Raw genomic sequence first — 17,043 nt, forward strand, 5'->3', positions numbered from 1 at the left:
ACTAGCTTTCAATGGATCACTAAAAACACATTGTACATACATATAATGTAATTTTCACTATCTTAATGGAAATTACAATTTTTTCCCTTGAAAAAAGTATTCGAACAATAAAAAAATAAAATCAATTCAAACATAGCCTAATATTATGATCTTAGCTAGAGTAGTTTAAAAAGTATTCGAACAATAAAAAAATAAAATCAATTCAAACAAAGCCTAATATTATGATCTTAGCTAGAGTAGTTTAAATAGTGAATATGTTTTTGTGATACTATTTTTCATATATTCCTAGAATTGAAATATGATGAGTTTGTTTTAAATTTAATATAAAGAAGAAATGCGTTGCGATATAGGACAATAGATATAGATGCGGAACACAGCAATTACACATTCAAATATTAAAATTAGAATTAATTCAAATTTGGCTTAATATCATGATCTCACGAAGAGTAGCTTAAATATTGAATATATGTTTGAGATGCTTTACCTTTTTCTTGTATTCCTAGAATTGAAAGATGATGGGTTTAGTTAAATTTAATATAGATGAGGAAGGAATTGCCACGATATAAGACCATAGGTATAGACGTGAAATACATCAATTAAATACTCAAATGATAAAATTTAAAATGAATATTATTTAGTAATATTTGAGGTATTTTTACTATTGAAATTTGAAGAGTTTTATTTAAATTTAATGTACATGAGGAAAAAACTACATTTATATAAAACAATAGATATAGATGTGAAAGATAATAATAATAGATGTGTAAGTAGCACTCGCTTGGTGTTTTGGGAGTTCTATTTACCTAGAGAAATTATTATTAAATTTGAAATTATAATTAATAATTAATATTATAAATATAAATTTTTAAGAAATTTGTAATAACATATTAAATTTAACAATTTGATTAATTAGATATAAATATATTAAGTTATTTTTAAAAAATAATAAATTTTAATATATAATATTTAACTATATAAGTTTTGCAATTTTTTATTATCAAACTTAAATAACAAATACAATATCTATTACCTTATAACAAAAAAATAATAATAAAAATAAAAAATAATTCAAACTTCACTTAATATTATAATTTCAATTAAAATTATATATACATACCTATATATATAATTTTATTTTTTTATTTTTTTCTGTTTCTTTCCTTCCGGATACTAACCTTTTTCTACATTCCTAAAATTAAAATCAAATCAAATAAGTTTGATTTAAATTTAATGTGGATGAAGGAGGAATTGTCGCAATATAAAACCATAGACATAGATGTGAAATATTACAATCACATATTCAAATATAAAAATAAAAAATAATTCAAACTCGGCCTAATATTATGATCTCAGCGGGAGTATTTTAAATAAAAAATAATTCAAACTCGGCCTAATATTATGATCTCAGCGGGAGTATTTTAAATAGTTAATATATTTTTGAGATGCTTTACCTTTTTCGTATATTCCTATAATTGAAATCCGATCCGACGGCGGTTTAAATTTAATGTAGATGAGGAAGGAATTGTCGTGATATAGGGTCAGTTGGTTTTAATGCAATTGAGATGTAATTAACACTACGCCTTAGGTGGATTGGTTTCTAAATAAAATAAAAAAACCAATAAATAGGTAAAGAAGTGGTGTGTGACATTAATTCTTTTATTGTTTTCGCAAATTGAAAGCTCTATTTAAAAAAAAATGTAATGTTTAATTATACAAGAAACAACAAAAATAAATTATTAGTTGTTTTCTTGTTTCACTTTACAAATTTACTATATTATAACCATAAAATTTATTGTATATTATATTTACGTTATAATGTGTTTTTTTGAAAATAATTTTCCTAACTGCTAGTAAACCATCTATGTTAGACCATTAAAATTTTTTCAGCCTTTGGATGATATTGGGTGGAAGTTATTATTGGATAACTGACTTTGAAAGTCGAACAGGGTTTATATGTGCCTGTTGCGTTTGGCATGCCATCACAACCACTCTGCAAATTTACTCTCTCCATCGTATTCATCTTCTGTCCATTTTCCTCTTCGCCCAAAGGTCCATTTGAATGGTGACAGGAGCACTTAAGTGTCTCAGAAAATTGCATGGAGATGGATTGCAGATCTTCTATTCAAACGCCCTGGATTATCACTGGTGCGCTCAAAGGTTGTTCTGGTATGTTCTATACTTTTGGATAACCTAAGAGTGCTGCATATATGATATAATTTAGCGATCCTCTTTGATTTATTTATTTATTTGTCTGTGTCTGTGGTTACAGTTCGTTCAGGGCATTGAAGAGACCGTGGGGTTTGGCAAAGGAGCTAACAGACTGTACGCGACCATCGATCTGGAGAAAGCTCTTGTGGGTTGAAATCGGATCATCCGTGACAAACCCAAGAACCCATGATGTTATGAGTCCTTTCACATTTACCGTGCTCACCAAGCAGGCAATGTAGTTTTTAGTGTTAAAGATGATAACCCAGTTGGGGTAACGGTGGTCGGAAGAGCCTATGTACCTGTGAAGGATCTCTTAGATGGCAAAGAGTTCGAAGATCGTTGTCGTTGGCAACCCTCTTCTTGGAGGTGGTTCAGAGCAGAGGAGGATCTTGAGCTTTGTTGGACGGATTGATCTGTGTGATGGAAGGTATGATACCCAATTCCATTCTCTGCTTAGGACTTTGGATTCTTTTCATCACAATGATTTCGATCAGCCGAATTTCCCTGGTGGGGCGATTGATAAAGGAGGGCCTAGAGAGCCCTGGCATGATATTCATTCCAAGCTGGAAGGGCCTGTTGCTTGGGATGTGCTTTATAACCTTGAGCAAAGGTGGAGGAAGCAAGGTCATAAGGATTTGCTCTTGCCTATGATATAATTTAGTGAGATCATTCCTCCTCCGCCTGTGACATATGAAAATGAACAAGAGATTTGGAATGTTCAAGTCGTTAGATCGATTGATTGAGGAGTTGCATTTGGGTTTTCCTGAAACACCAGAGGATGCAGCTAGATCAGGGTTGGTTAGTGGAAATGACTTTGAGATACCAATGGAGGCTTACGAACCATATCATCTGGTAGTTAATGGGCCATCTAGAGGGAAAATCCATGGTTTCAGGATGTCTCTGTGTTACGAACACACTATATTGCTAGATAACTTGTTCCTTCAGCCCGAAAGCCTAGAATGTATCAGGAAAATTAACCAAACAACAAAACGATACTGGGATTTATATAGCAGTGAAAGTTTGGAAAGTGATCTGCTGGGCCATTTGTTGATGTATCCTGTGGGTGTCACAAATGATAGTGAAGTGACAGAGTTACCTGGCACAAAATTCTTTCCAGATACAAATCCTTGCCTGTGACATATGAAAATGACTTGGAGATTAGGAATGTTCAAGTCTTTAGATCGATTGATTAAGGAGCTGCATTTGGGTTTTCCTGAAACACCAGAGGATGTAGCTAGATCATGGTTGGTTAGTAGAAAGGACTCTGAGATAGCAATGGGGGCTTACCAACCATATCATCTGGCAGTTAATGGGTCAGCCAGAGGGCAAATCCATGGTTTCAGGATCTCTGTGGTACGAACACACTGGATTGCTAGATAACTTGTTCCTTCATCCTGAAAGCCTAGAATGCATGAGGAAAGTGAACAAAATAGAAGAATGATACTAGGATTTATATAGCAGTGAAAGTTTGGAAAGTGATATGTCGGGCCATTGGTTGATGTATCCTATGGGTGTCACAAATGCTGGTGAAGTGATAAAGTTACCTGGCACAAAATTCTTTCCAGATACAAAGGCTCAAGAATTGGGCACCAAATCAGAGTACGTGCCACCTATTTTAACCACATACCAATAATTGTTTGGTCTTCCCGTTGTTGGTATTTGCACTAAAATATAGACAATCGTCTTTAGAGCTCACACAAAGCTTGTGGAAATATCTAATCCGGTGATTTTTTTTTCCTTTTTCTCTTAATTTTCTCTTTAGCCAAGCAGTTTAACATGCAAACTACAAAACTGATATCAATCCGCGTGGTAACCTCCTGTGCAATAACTAGGCATTGACCTTTTGGTCAATAGCATCTACATTCAATACCTATAGAGCTATGTTATCTATGTATTTGCAGTTTTTTAATAACATAGTGTTCAATATTTGGCATTCAAGTGGTATGTGAAGCTCTAATATTATGATTTTTGTAGTTGATAAGTTTCTTTATGGCATGTATGCGTTGTGTTTGTATCCCTGCCTATTACACACACATCATTATTTCTTTTTCATTGTTATGTTCCAAGAAAAAAGAGAGAAGATTTGCATATCTGCTTTATGTAATTTGATATACTGAAAACATGACAAGGATTTCTGCTCATCTTTGTGGAAATATGATAAATTGTGTTGGTTGAAATTAGGAAGTGGCTTCTGTGGTGAACATCCCTAGTCACAATGAGAGCAAAGATCTTTGATAAACATGGAGTTATATTTGAACTCTATGTTTTGTTATCTTAAATTCAAAACCATTGTAAATCCTTATCAATAACAAGGACTATAAGTTAAGAAACCATATTTTTTGTCATTGGCTATAGTTCTCGAGCTGCCTTCTTACTTGGTTGGGTGTTTTCCGGGGGAATATATGGATCAACATGCATGACTCATGTGGTCTTGCATTGTGACAATCATCTTAGTTTTTTGTTTTAAGACATGGGCGATTTGTGTGTTAAGTAGGAAGGGATATAATTACTTGAGGGTTATATAGTTTCTGTTATTGTATACAGTGTAAGTATGCCAATGTTGTCTAAAAAATGAGCAAGCTACATTCATACTTGATACAATTTCCTTTAGTTGGTTATAACTATAAATTTTGTTCGTATATTCCCTTGCCCGATACAATTTCCTTCAGTTGGTTGTAATTATAAATTTTGTTTGTATATTCCCTTACCTAACTAAAGTAGAGGTTTTTTTATTTGGTTCTAACCATTTTACTATTCTGAAGGAATTGTATTTAAAAATAGTTACCAAGATAGAAGGAGGAGAAGAATTTAGAGTCTATATTGTTGTGCCAATGTGTCCAGAGGGGTACCAGAGAGTGGCTCTCTGCAGGCAATCTTGGATTGGCAAAGGAGGACAATGGAGATGATGCCAAACAAATCTATGATGCATATCCCAAGGATTATCTAACCTTTTTTTGTTTGGAAAATAGAGAGGTCGAGAAAAGTGGTGAGTATATACCACAGGAGCATCCGGAGGAAGATTCTGACTACAAGAGAACTCAAGAAAATAGACATTTTATGATTTATGTGCATGCCAAGATGATGATAGGGAAGAACTCCTGAGGTTAATGTATCACCAAATTCCTATTTTCTTTACTTCCTTTCTTCAACAACATCATCATTTTTTGTAAATGCTTGTCATTTTATTTGGGTTGGACCTTGGTTTATATGTAGATTATTTTTGGTCTACCATAATTAGCCTGTCTACTAATTTATGATGACTAATCTAGGTTTGGTTTGGGACTACTCTAGGTTTAGTTTGGTTTTCCGACCGTTCATGCGGATTGGAGATTCCTGAAAGCCCCAAATATCATGTAAAGCTTAGTAAGGATAAGGTTACTACATAAAAAAGGGAAAGATAATGTCTTGGAAAAATAGGTTTAAACCTGTATTTGAGTTTGCATAGTTCTAACTTGTTTGTTATACACCATGCAACACACGAGTGTGGGGGCTCTAGGAATATTAACTGCATTTCTGGGTACATTTCTGGGTACATTGAGAATGCTAAGAAATGTGGGTAGGAACCAAATCACAACATTTTGGTAGCGTTCAAAAGTACCCTTTATTAACTTAAAAAGATGCAGAAAAACAAATTATCTTAAAGCATCTATCCTTAAATTCTAATTCCACTTTATATAAACCTCTGTACACACCCCATCCAAACCCAGCCTTGTTACGATTTTATCAAGTTAAGAACCATACCACTTGTGCTAAGTACGACTTGTACTAAGTTCCTTTGATGTTGAACATTATGTATCATTAATGTTCTGTATATATTTAAATTTTGGAATTTTAATAATTAAGAAAGGTTCTTGTTAAATTGGCAACTAGGGCCAAACTCCATGTGGGTCAGCTTATTTATGGCATCTGATATTTTATTGAATCTCTCTCGTCGAGAGGTGTAGGATTGATCTAAAGATCATCCGATTCCGATAAGTATTTATGGAGATATGAATTTATTTTGATTATGGATTTATTATCTAGCCGACCAGCAACTTATGTAGGCTCAAGAAGCCCAAACGTCATGTCTATTCAACCTATACGTTTTGGTATAAATAGAAGAGGATTTGAAGTCATTTTGACACTCTTCATGTGATCTCTTCTCCACGTCTGGGTTTTTGGAGAAGGAGAAAACGCTAAGAGTATTTGCTATGATGCCCTAGCCATAGTAGCATAATGATCTAGATCTAAACACTGCTATGGAAGAAACCCTAGAAGCTATCACTAAATATGCAGCAACAGGAAGGCTCAAGATCTCATAACACAGTCCAAGAAGAAACCTATGTTGCCTTAAAGATCTGGTAGCGTAGAACAACAAGCAGCGTGTAATCTAGGCAGGCATGGCATCATGGTGAAATGCAATTATGGTGAAACACAGTCATGGTGAACGCTTTGGCATTATGGTGAAACACAGTCATGACAACGTATAGATTGAAGCAGTAGTCAACATGATGAAAATGCTGTAGATAGCGTAGGCCTGTTCATGGTGAGACCTATATGCTGTGCATGGAATCATATGTATGCAAACGTTGTTCATATATCAAACGCTGTCCATGTTATATATCTATAAGCTGTTCACGTTCATTTATACACAGTCATATGAATATGGAACCACGTTATATGAAACCACGTATATATACGCAATATGGAACCAAGCTATACACAGTCCATACAATGCATTATGTATATACGCTGGGCATTGTTTATATACGCTGGAAATATATATGCTGAATATATACGCTGGGCATTATGTATATACGCTGGAAATATATACACTGGGCATTATGTATATACACTGGAAATATATACACTGGGCATTCATATAATATACCACGCAGTCATACACAGTCATGGGATCATACGCGGTATGGAACACAGTCATCTAGACACAGTCATATATACGCTTCATTGTGTCAGGTATATATAATCTGCTTCAGTCATAACTGCTGTCCAGCATGGTTATGAAGAACGCTGAGACAGTGATAAGCAAATAATGGGACTACATGGAGGATAGCCTAGCTGCTTTGCTAGGCTGCAAGCCATAGCAAGCAGCTAAGGTTGATATATAGAAGGATAGTAAGGGCAGCATGATGATATGAGCATTGGACAGCAGAATGATGTAAGAGATCATGGGTAGCATGGACAACATGATGATAATCATGATTAGTATAGCATGGTGCCATATGTAGCACGATGATAGGTGAAGGAGTCACCTTGGAGAATCAGTTGAAGAAGAATGTCTTCAACTGATCTCATCGTTATACAAAATGATCTATGCTAGATCTAGATAAGTCAAAGTGTTGACTTCTGTTGTAAATGTACTATCTCTCTCTCTCTTTCTTTGTTGAACTTTGAAGAACATAAAAGAAGAATTGATCAAGGGTTTCCCCACACATTGTGGGGTTTGTCCCTAGCTAGCGCCACATCTTGTGTCCTCTTGTCTTGGCATGTCTTCTGCGATTTATATTTATGTTCTATCTACAATTTACATTATGCTGACGTGATTGCTATATGGAAAAGAAATTAAATAAATTGCTCTGGTGTAGAACATACATAAATTAACATGGTATCAGAGCTGAGGCGAAGACAATGCCCAAGTAAGAGTGAAAGAGCAATCATTGAAGACAGTTGGGATAAGACAGAAGGATCAATGGGTTCTTCATAATTCACTTAGGGTGAAGTCGAAGCAGAGCATATTATTAGAATGGCGCAGTTGAACTTATGATGGCCTACCTAAAGATCACTTCATTGGGAAGTTTGGATCTAAGGGTGGAAGGAAAGGTAGATGTCTTGGTTATGAGTTCAACCCTTATGTGAAGGAGTATCTGAATGGCAGAGATGTAGGTCATCAAGGACACGACCGACTCTTCAAGGAAGCAAGGAGCCCCAGGAATGGAAGTCGAAGGTTTTAAGGTGGCATTTGTCGATGAAAAGGTTAGTGTTTGAAAACATAATTTTCAAAGATGCTTTTGAGTTCAAGGATGTATTAAGTTACAGGAAGTCCACTAGGGACCATGTCCATTGACACAACACCGGAAGTTTGTGAGTCAGATGGTGACAGGGAAGCCTGAATTCAAAAAGAGCATGAAAGTACATGTCTGCGATGTACCGAAGGAAAATCTTACAAGGGGACCATTCCCCTCATGTAGCAAGTCCACATGTTTGAAATAACCTGTGGAGTTTGAGATTCATGAACAGGAATCTCATGTATACAAGTGGAAGAAAGCCCTCTATGGCTTGAAGCAAAACACCCCGGACGTAGCATGAGAGGAATGATCGCTGTTTGATGAAGCTGAGATTCATTAAGGAGTGAAACTGATCCAAACCATTATCCGAAGGTTGTGGATGATAGACCTCTCATACCGACACCTTATGCAGATGAACTTTTTCTGCCAGGTGCAGACCCTCTCATCTGCAGAAGTAAGAGGGAGTTGGATTCTGGACATATGTTTTGCAGTTGGATTCCGGACACATGTTTTGCAGTTAGCATAGGGAGCTCATATTTGGTTGAGCCTCACTGGATTGGTGCCAAGAATCTTTTAAGATGTCTTCAAGGCACACTCTTGCATGGATTGAGATACACTGCCAGAAATATGAAACTGCATGATTATTTGAATGTTGTCTGGGCAGGCATTGTGGAGGATCACTAGAGCACTTTTCAGTGCTGGTTCTCTTTGTATTCTATTTCGATATCATGGATGAGCAGGAAGCAGAAGTCGGTTGTTATAAGTACCGCCGAGAGTGAGTATATAACTACGAGTATGACCTCGTATGAAGTTGCCTGGTTGTGGAAACTCTTCAGTGAGTACACATGATGAATACCACCGTGATTCTTTATGACAACCAGAGGTGGGATTCGATTATTGAGGAATCTCGTATTCGACGATTGCTCCAGCAGATAGACATCAGATACTACCTTATCTGGGATATGGTAAGTCGATGAGCAAGGAGGCTCCATCGCATTGAGATGATGTACAGGTCGCTAAAGCCCCGGGGGAAAGATCAAATCTGTGATTTTTCCCAAATGACTTGAAACCCTTGTACAAGGGTCCTGCATGTTGCATACATTGAGCTCTGGGAGCTCTGGGGGCTTGCAGTTCTTACTGGAGCAACATACAACCACAGGGTGAATCACCCTCCCTTGGTGGTGCACACTGGGACAAGATGATTTACTATCTTGTGGACAGGATGATTCGCTCTCCTGTGAACAAGATGATTCGCTCTCTTGTGGGACAAGATGATTCGCACTCTTGTGGGACAAGATGATTCGATCTCTTGTGGGATAGGATGATTCACTCTCCTGTGGACAGGATGTTTCACTCTCCTGTGTAGCAAGATGATTAGTTCTCCTGTGAGGTCTAGATGATGTGTTCTCCATGACAATTGTAGCAGGATGATTTGTTCTCCTATGAGGATGGGATTAATTAAGTTCTCCTATCGAGGCATCCTACCCTTGCAGTCTAGGACTCATGGGAAGTACCTCTCATCTGATCAATGAGCAGGGAAATGAAGATAGGGACCATAGTAGTACCGATGGACGCATCGCTGTATCTACCGTACTCCCTACGTTAGGATGACCTTCATTGATCTGGGATCAATGATACTGGTTTGAGACCAGTGGTAGGAGTTGTACCTACTATGACGCCGACTTCGGGTCGGTTGAGACTGGTCTAGGACCAGTGGTACAAACTCTGAGACTGAATTCGTGTCGGTGCAGGACTGGTTTGGGACTAGTGAGAGTGGTACATACTATGACGCTGATTTCGGGTCGGTTGAGACTGGTCTAGGACCAGTGGTACACTCTATGAGCCTGTGATACTGGTCTGGGACCAGTGGTAGGAGTGGTACCCACTATGATGTTGACTTTGGGTCGGTTGAGACTGGTCTAAAACTAGTGGTACGCACTTTAAGACTGACTTCGGGTCAGTGGAGAATGGTATGAGACATTCTCAATCAATTCTTCTTCTTCATAGTTTAGCAGAGCTAAGTTGATCAGAGAAGAGCCAGCAGAGCTAGCAGAGCCAACAGAGCTAGCAGAGCAAAGCAGAGCTAGCAGAGCTAAGTAGAGCAGAGCCAGCAGAGCTGGGCAGAGCAATGTAGGGCACTGATGGTAGAGATAGTACAGTCAGACTTATGGATCAGCGGATGGAGTTCTCCCTAATTGAGAGGGAGTGTTAAATTGGCAACTAGGGCCAAACTCCATGTGGGTCAGCTTATTTATGGCAGCTGATATTTTTATTGAATCCCTCTCGTCGAGAGGTGTAGGATTGATCTAAATATCATCAAGTTCCGATAAGTATTTATGGAGATATGAATTTATTTTGATTATGGATTTATTATTGAGCCAACCAAAAACTTATGTAGGCTCAAGAAGCCCAAAATTCATGTCTATTCAACCTATACATTTTGGTATAAATAGAAGAGGATTTGAAGTCATTTTGACACTCTTCATGTGATCTCTTCTGCACGTCTGGGTTTTTGAAGAAGGAGAAAATGCTAAGAGTATTTGCTATGATGCCCTAGTCGTAGTAGCATAATGATCTAGATCTAAACACTGCTATGGAAGAAACCCTAGAAGTTGTCACTAAATACGCAGCAACATGAAGGCTCAAGATCTCATAACGCAGTCCAAGAAGAAACCTACATTGCCTTACAGATCTGGCAGCATAGAACAACAGGCAGCGTGTAATCTAGGCAGCCATGGCATTATGGTGAAATGCAGTTATGGTGAATGCAGTGGCATTATGGTGAAATGCAGTCATGGTGAACGCTATGGCATTATGGTGAAACACAGTCCTAGCAATGTCTAGATTGAAGCAGCAGTCAACGTGATGAAAATGGCACAGATAGTGTAGGCTTGTTCATGGCGAGACCTATACGCTGTGCATGGAATCATATGTATGCAAACGCTGTTCATATATCAAACGCTGTCCATGTTATGTATCTATAAGCTGTTCACGTTCATTTATACAAAGTCATATGAATATGGAACCACGTTATATGAAACCACGTATATATACACAATATGGAACCACGCTATACGCAGTCCATACAATGCACAAAACTACCACGCAGTCCATACAACACATTATGTATATACGCTGGATATATACGCTGGGCATTAAGTATATATGTTGGAAATATATACGCTGGGCATTATGTATATATGCTGGGCATTCATATAATATACCACACAGTCATACACAGTCATGGGATCATACGATGTATGGAACACATTCATCTAGACACAGTTATATATATGCTTCATTGTGTCAGGTATATATAATTTTCTTTAGTCATAATTGCTGTCCAGCATGGTTATGAAGAACGCTGAGATAGTGATAAGCAAATAATGGGACTGCGTGGAGGATAGCCTAGCTGCTTTGCTAGGCTGCAAGCCATAGCAAGCAGCTAAGGTTGATATATAGAAGGATAGTAAGGGCAACATGATGATATGAGCATTGGACAACAGAATGATGTAAGAGATCATGGGTAGCATGGACAACATGATGATAATCATGATTAATACAACATGGTGCCATATGTAGCACGATGATAGGTGAAGGAGTCACCTTAGAGAATCAGTTGAAGCAGAATGTCTTCAACTGATCTCATCGTTATACAAAATGATCTATGCTAGAACTAGATAAGTCAAAGTGTTGACTTCTGTTGTAAATGTACTATCTCTCTCTCTCTTTCTCTGCTGAACTTTGAAGAACATAAAAGAAGAATTGATCAAGGGTTTCCCCACACATTGTGGGGTTTGTCCCTGGCTAGCGCCACATCTTGTGTCCTCTTGTCTTGGCATGTCTTCTGCGATTTATATTTATGTTCTATTTGCAGTTTACTTTATGCTGATGTGATTGCTATATGGAAAAGAAATTAAATAAATTGCTCTAGCATAGAACATACATAAATTAACAGTTCTTAATGTGGGATCCCTTGTCCTCATTAACAATCTTTTAAGTTTGGATGTACCTCCATACACTTTACGATGGATTTCGGTGTCATTAGTAATTTTAAAATCTTGTTGCCTTCATATGCCCCAGTATCTATCTCCGTATCTCATTTGACAATCCTAAAATTTATAGATGTGGAGTAGCATATGCACATCCCAAAATTTTGGTGGAACCCATTGTAATCTTTTTGTCTTCATTTTATTATATTGTCCTTACATACCTCTTGCTCTATAATTTCTGTTCTGCAACTTATAAAATTTTCAATGTACTAGTGGCAAGAATTTGATTTGATAGGCTTGAATTTTAGTCTCGTGTGCATTTTTCTCGAGATGATATTCTCTCTTCTGACACCTTGCTTGTTTCTTTTATGCAGTTGACGATGAGTACATTATTATTGGATCAACAAATATCAACCAATGTTCCATGGATGGTGCAAGGGACTCTGAGATAGTAATGGGGGCTTACAAACCATATCATATGGCAGTTAATGGGACAGCCAGAGGGAAAATCCATGGTTTCAGGATGTCTCTGTGGTACGAACACACTGGATTGCTAGATAACTTGTTCCTTCAGCCCGAAAGCCTAGAATGTATCAAGAAAGTGAACAAAATAACAGAACTATACTGGGATTTATATAGCAATGAAAGTTTGGAAAGTAATATGCCGGGCCATTTGTTGATGTATCTTGTGGGTGTCACAAATGCTGGTGAGGTGACAAAGTTACCTGGCACAAAATTCTTTCCAAATACAAAGGAAAAGAGAGGAACGCGAAGAACACAAGGCCGCCATCGAAAGATGTGAAAACCGCCCGTAAAATGGCCAATCTTTCTAGGGTGCCCCCGGAATTGGGCACCAAATCAAACTACCTACCATCCATTCTGACCACATAGAGAGTTGAAGCACTAGTACTCCAATACTTGTTTGGTCTTTCGTAACCCACACTCTATTTAGAGCCCTTTCCCTTTCTTCCCGTTGTTAGTATTTGCACTCAAATACAAATAATCATCTTTAGAGCTCACACAAAGCTTGTGGAAATATCTAATCCAGTGAAAACTTTTTCCTTTTTCTCTTAATTTTCTCTTTAGTCAAGCAGATTAATAGGCAAACTAGAAAACTGAAATCAATCTGCATGGTAACCTCTTGTGCAATAACTTAACAGGGATTGTTAGACGTTGACCTTTTGGTCAATAACATCTACATTTGATACCTATAGATCTATGTTATATATGTATTTGCAGTTTTTTAATAACAAAATGTTCAATATTTGGCATTCGAATGGTATGTGAAGCTCTAATAATATAATTTTTGTAGTTGATATGTTTCTTTATGGCATGTATTCATTGTGTTTGTATCCCTACCTATTATACATACATCGTTATTTCTTTTTCATTGTTATGTTCCAAGAAAAAAGAGTGAATATTTTCATATTTTATGTAATTTGATATAGTGAAAACATGATAAGGCTTTCTTGTGACCTTTATGGAAATATGATAAATTGTGTTTGTTGAAATTAGGAAGTGGCTTATGTGGCGAACATCCCTAGTCACAATGAGAGCAAAGATATTTGATAGACATGGAGTTATATTTGAACTGTGTTTTGTCATTTTAAATTCAAAACCATTGTAAATGGTAATCAATAACAAGGATTGTAAGTTAAGAAACCATATTTTTTGTCATTGGCTATATTTCCTGAGCTGCCTTCTTGCTTGGTTGGGTGTTTTCCGGGGGTAGTATATGTATCAACATGCATGACTCATGTGGTCTTGCATTGTGACAATCATCTTAGTTTTGCGTTTTATGACATGGGCGATTTGTGTGTTAAGTAGGGAGGGATATAATTACTTGAGGGTTATAGAGTTGTTGTTGTCATTGAAAGTTCTTGTATACAGTGTAAGTATGCCAATGTTGTCTAAAAAATGAGCAAACTACATTCATACTCGATAACAATTTCCTTCAGTTGGTTATAATTATAAATTTTGTTCGTATATTCCCTTACCTAACTAAAGTAGAGGTTTGTTTATTTGGTTCCTGCCATTTTATTATTCCCAAGGAATTGTCTTTAAAAATAGTTACCAAGATAGAAGCAGGAGAACAATTTAGAGTCTATATTGTTGTGCCAATGTGGCCAGAGGGGGTACTAGAGAGTGGCTTTGTGCAAGCAATCTTGGATTGGCAGAGGAGGACAATGGAGATGATGTATAAAAATATTGTGCAAGCTTTGCGTGCCAAACAAATCTATGATGCAGATCCCAAGGATTATCTGACCTTTTCCTATTTGGAAAATAGAGAGGTCGAGAAAAGTGTGAGTATATACCATAGGTGAATTCGGAGGAAGATTCTAACTACAAGAGAGCTCAAGAAAATAGGCGTTTTATAATTTATGTGCATGCCAAGTTGATGATAGGGAAGGACTCCTGAGGTTAATGCATCACCAAATTCCAATTTTCTTTGCTTCCTTTCTTCAACAACATCATTTTTTGTAAATGCTTATCATTTTATTTAGGTCGGGCCTTGGTTTAGCTATAGATTAATGTGGGTCTACCATAATTAGTTTGTTTACTAGTTTACCTACACTCTGCATTTGCATGGCCAAATCAACCAACTTTGCATAGATTTTGTTTGTTTGTGGGTGGGATCTGTCTCCTACAAAAAAAAATGTATATACCTTATTTCTAACATCAATCAAACTGCAACTAGGGGGCTTCTTCAACCCTATGTCATTCATAATTTTTATCACCTTTGCAAAGCCATCCCACCTGCCACCTGTAACATAGACATTTGCCAGAAGCACGCAATTTCTGGCATTTTCAGGCTCTAGCTCAAGAAGGTGTCTTGCTACTTGCTCCCCTAGCTCTATATTGCAATGAATTTTGCAGGCAGTAAGAAAAGCCCCCCACACAGATGTGCTAGGTTCTAATGGCATTTTGCTGATGAAGTCCCAAGCTTCATCCAGTCGTCCAACACGACCAAGGAGATCAACCATATAGGCATAATGCTCCACTCTCAGTGTGATATGATACTCTTGACTCATGAGATTGAAGTGTTTCCAACCTTCATTCACCTAGTCTACATGGCTACATGCGGATAGTAACCCAACAAAGGTAATATGATCTGGTTTCACACCCTCCTGTTGCATTAGTATAAAGAGATTGAGGGCTTCCTCACCATGCCCGTGCATTGCATACCCTGCAATCATAACAGTCCATATGACCACGTCTCTTCGATTTATAATGTCAAACACTCTACACGCATCTTCTACACTCCCGCATTTTGTATACATGCTTATCAGTGCACTCACTCCAATATCATTTATCCCAAATGCTCATTTGATTATGTAACCATGAATCTCTTTACCATGGTGCAATACCGCTAAGTGGGCACATGCTGGAAGAGCACTTGTAATGGTGAAGGTGTTCGGCTTTATGCCTCCTAACTGCATTTCATGGAAGAGTTTCAATGCTTCAACACTGTACTCATTCTTGGTACACATTCCAATCATCCCGGTCCATAGTACAACATCTCTCTTAGGCATTCTATCAAATATATGTCATGCATTATCTATTCTTCCAAACTTGGAATAGAAGTTCAGAAGCTCAGTCTCGATAATGACATTTGACTCAAATCCACTTCGAATAACATATGAATGAATCTCTTTCCCCTGTTCTAGATCCCTAGATGTAATACATGCAGAGAACATTTACCACGGTGATGGAACTAGGTGCAATGCCTACTTTCTGCATTCGACAAAACGTCACCAAAGAATCATGACCTCACCCACTTGAACAAACCCTGCAATTGGTGTAGTCCATGATATCACATTCGGCTCAATACCTGACAAATGCATTTCATGGAAGAAACCCAAGGCCTGGTCACAACCATTTTTAGCATACCTTGATTCCATTGAGGTCCATGAAACTACATTTCTTTGAGACATTTTTGTCAAACACTTGCCTTGCATCTTCTACAACCATGAATGTGCTATACATATCGATCAGAGAATTTTCAACAACTATGTCTTTCCTACAACCCCTTCTGCTTATTTGACCATGAATCTCCCTGCCCTGCTGCAAATTACACAAACCAACACAAGCCTTTAAAACACATGGAAAGATAAAACTGTCATATTGCATACTAGTCTTTTGCATTTCGCAATAGAGCTTAAGGGCTTCCTCATAGTCACCACAGTTGGCAAAACCTGCAATCATAACAACCCATGAAGGCCTGATTTGTTTAGTAATTTTGTCAAACACTAGTCGTGCATCCTCTATGCTCCCGCACTTGGAATACATGGCAATAAACTTAGTTTTTAGTATTCCATTTGGTTCAATCCCATTCAAACCCATGTGGGTATGGACTATTTTTTCTTTTGGAATAGTTTTCATCTTGATCTAAAGTTCTAAGAAGGAAATATAGGTGTCCGAATCGACTATAACGCCATTTAAATGTTCCAAAGCTTCCCTTCCTATAAATTGTCCATACATGTATCCAGCTAAGTTATTTTTTTTTTTAAATTTTAATATAGGACAAAAATAAGAATATATTACTAAATAACATAATTAAAAAAAAGGTTAGAAATACCAAATGTGTTTTATATATTTTATAGTTTTAATATATGACAAAAATAAGAATATATTATTAAACAAGCTAATTAAATTTTTTTTTAGAAATAATGTAATTTCAAAAAAATAAATTAAATTGTTTGGTGTATAGAAATTATATGGCCTTTTTTTTTAATTTCATTTTCGTTTGTATAAAGTGGTTGAGATGAGTTAAATAAGTAGATTTGTAAAAGTTGGTTTAATGGAATAAATTTTGTTTCAACTGAATAAAATGAGAA

At 36.9% G+C, this 17,043-nt stretch overlaps 2 protein-coding genes across 3 annotated transcripts; one reads left to right on the forward strand and one right to left on the reverse strand.

The window, feature by feature from the left end:
* The first annotated feature begins 1,941 nt into the window (after window positions 1-1,941).
* Window positions 1,942-13,381, forward strand: LOC149165491 (phospholipase D alpha 1-like). Of its 2 annotated transcripts, XM_089432315.1 has the most exons (3): window positions 1,942-2,166; window positions 2,270-2,635; window positions 12,580-13,381. In XM_089432315.1, the coding sequence occupies exons 2-3, from the start codon at window positions 2,629-2,631 to the stop codon at window positions 13,005-13,007; spliced, it is 435 nt and encodes a 144-aa protein (XP_089288441.1). In that variant the 5' UTR covers window positions 1,942-2,166; window positions 2,270-2,628; the 3' UTR covers window positions 13,008-13,381. The 2 variants fall into 2 exon arrangements, with proteins under 2 accessions (XP_089288441.1, XP_089288442.1); XM_089432316.1 differs by lacking the exon at window positions 12,580-13,381 and having other exon boundaries at window positions 1,942-2,157; window positions 2,270-4,172.
* Window positions 13,382-15,877: 2,496 nt separating this feature from the next.
* On the reverse strand, window positions 15,878-16,495 carry LOC149165492 (pentatricopeptide repeat-containing protein At1g03540-like). Its single transcript, XM_089429827.1, has 2 exons — window positions 16,097-16,495; window positions 15,878-15,940 (listed from the first exon to the last, which is right to left on the reverse strand). Exons 1-2 carry the CDS (start codon window positions 16,493-16,495, stop codon window positions 15,878-15,880), a joined length of 462 nt encoding a protein of 153 aa, XP_089285953.1.
* Between the last annotated feature and the right edge of the window lie 548 nt (window positions 16,496-17,043).

The sequence above is a fragment of the Pinus tabuliformis genome, chromosome 5_1, assembly GCF_031772625.1.
Source record: "Pinus tabuliformis cultivar Carrire ecotype Pingquan chromosome 5_1, CPIR1, whole genome shotgun sequence".
Taxonomy (NCBI): domain Eukaryota; kingdom Viridiplantae; phylum Streptophyta; class Pinopsida; order Pinales; family Pinaceae; genus Pinus; species Pinus tabuliformis.

Excerpts from the sequence above, each read along its gene's own strand:
- LOC149165492 (XM_089429827.1), bottom strand. The coding sequence starts at position 16,495 with ATGTATTCCAAGTGCGGGAGCATAGAGGATGCACGACTAGTGTTTGAC. Across the intron at positions 15,941-16,096 it reads TGGACCTCAATGGAATCAAG|AAAGTAGGCATTGCACCTAG; the intron begins GTATGCTAAAAA and ends TGTCGAATGCAG.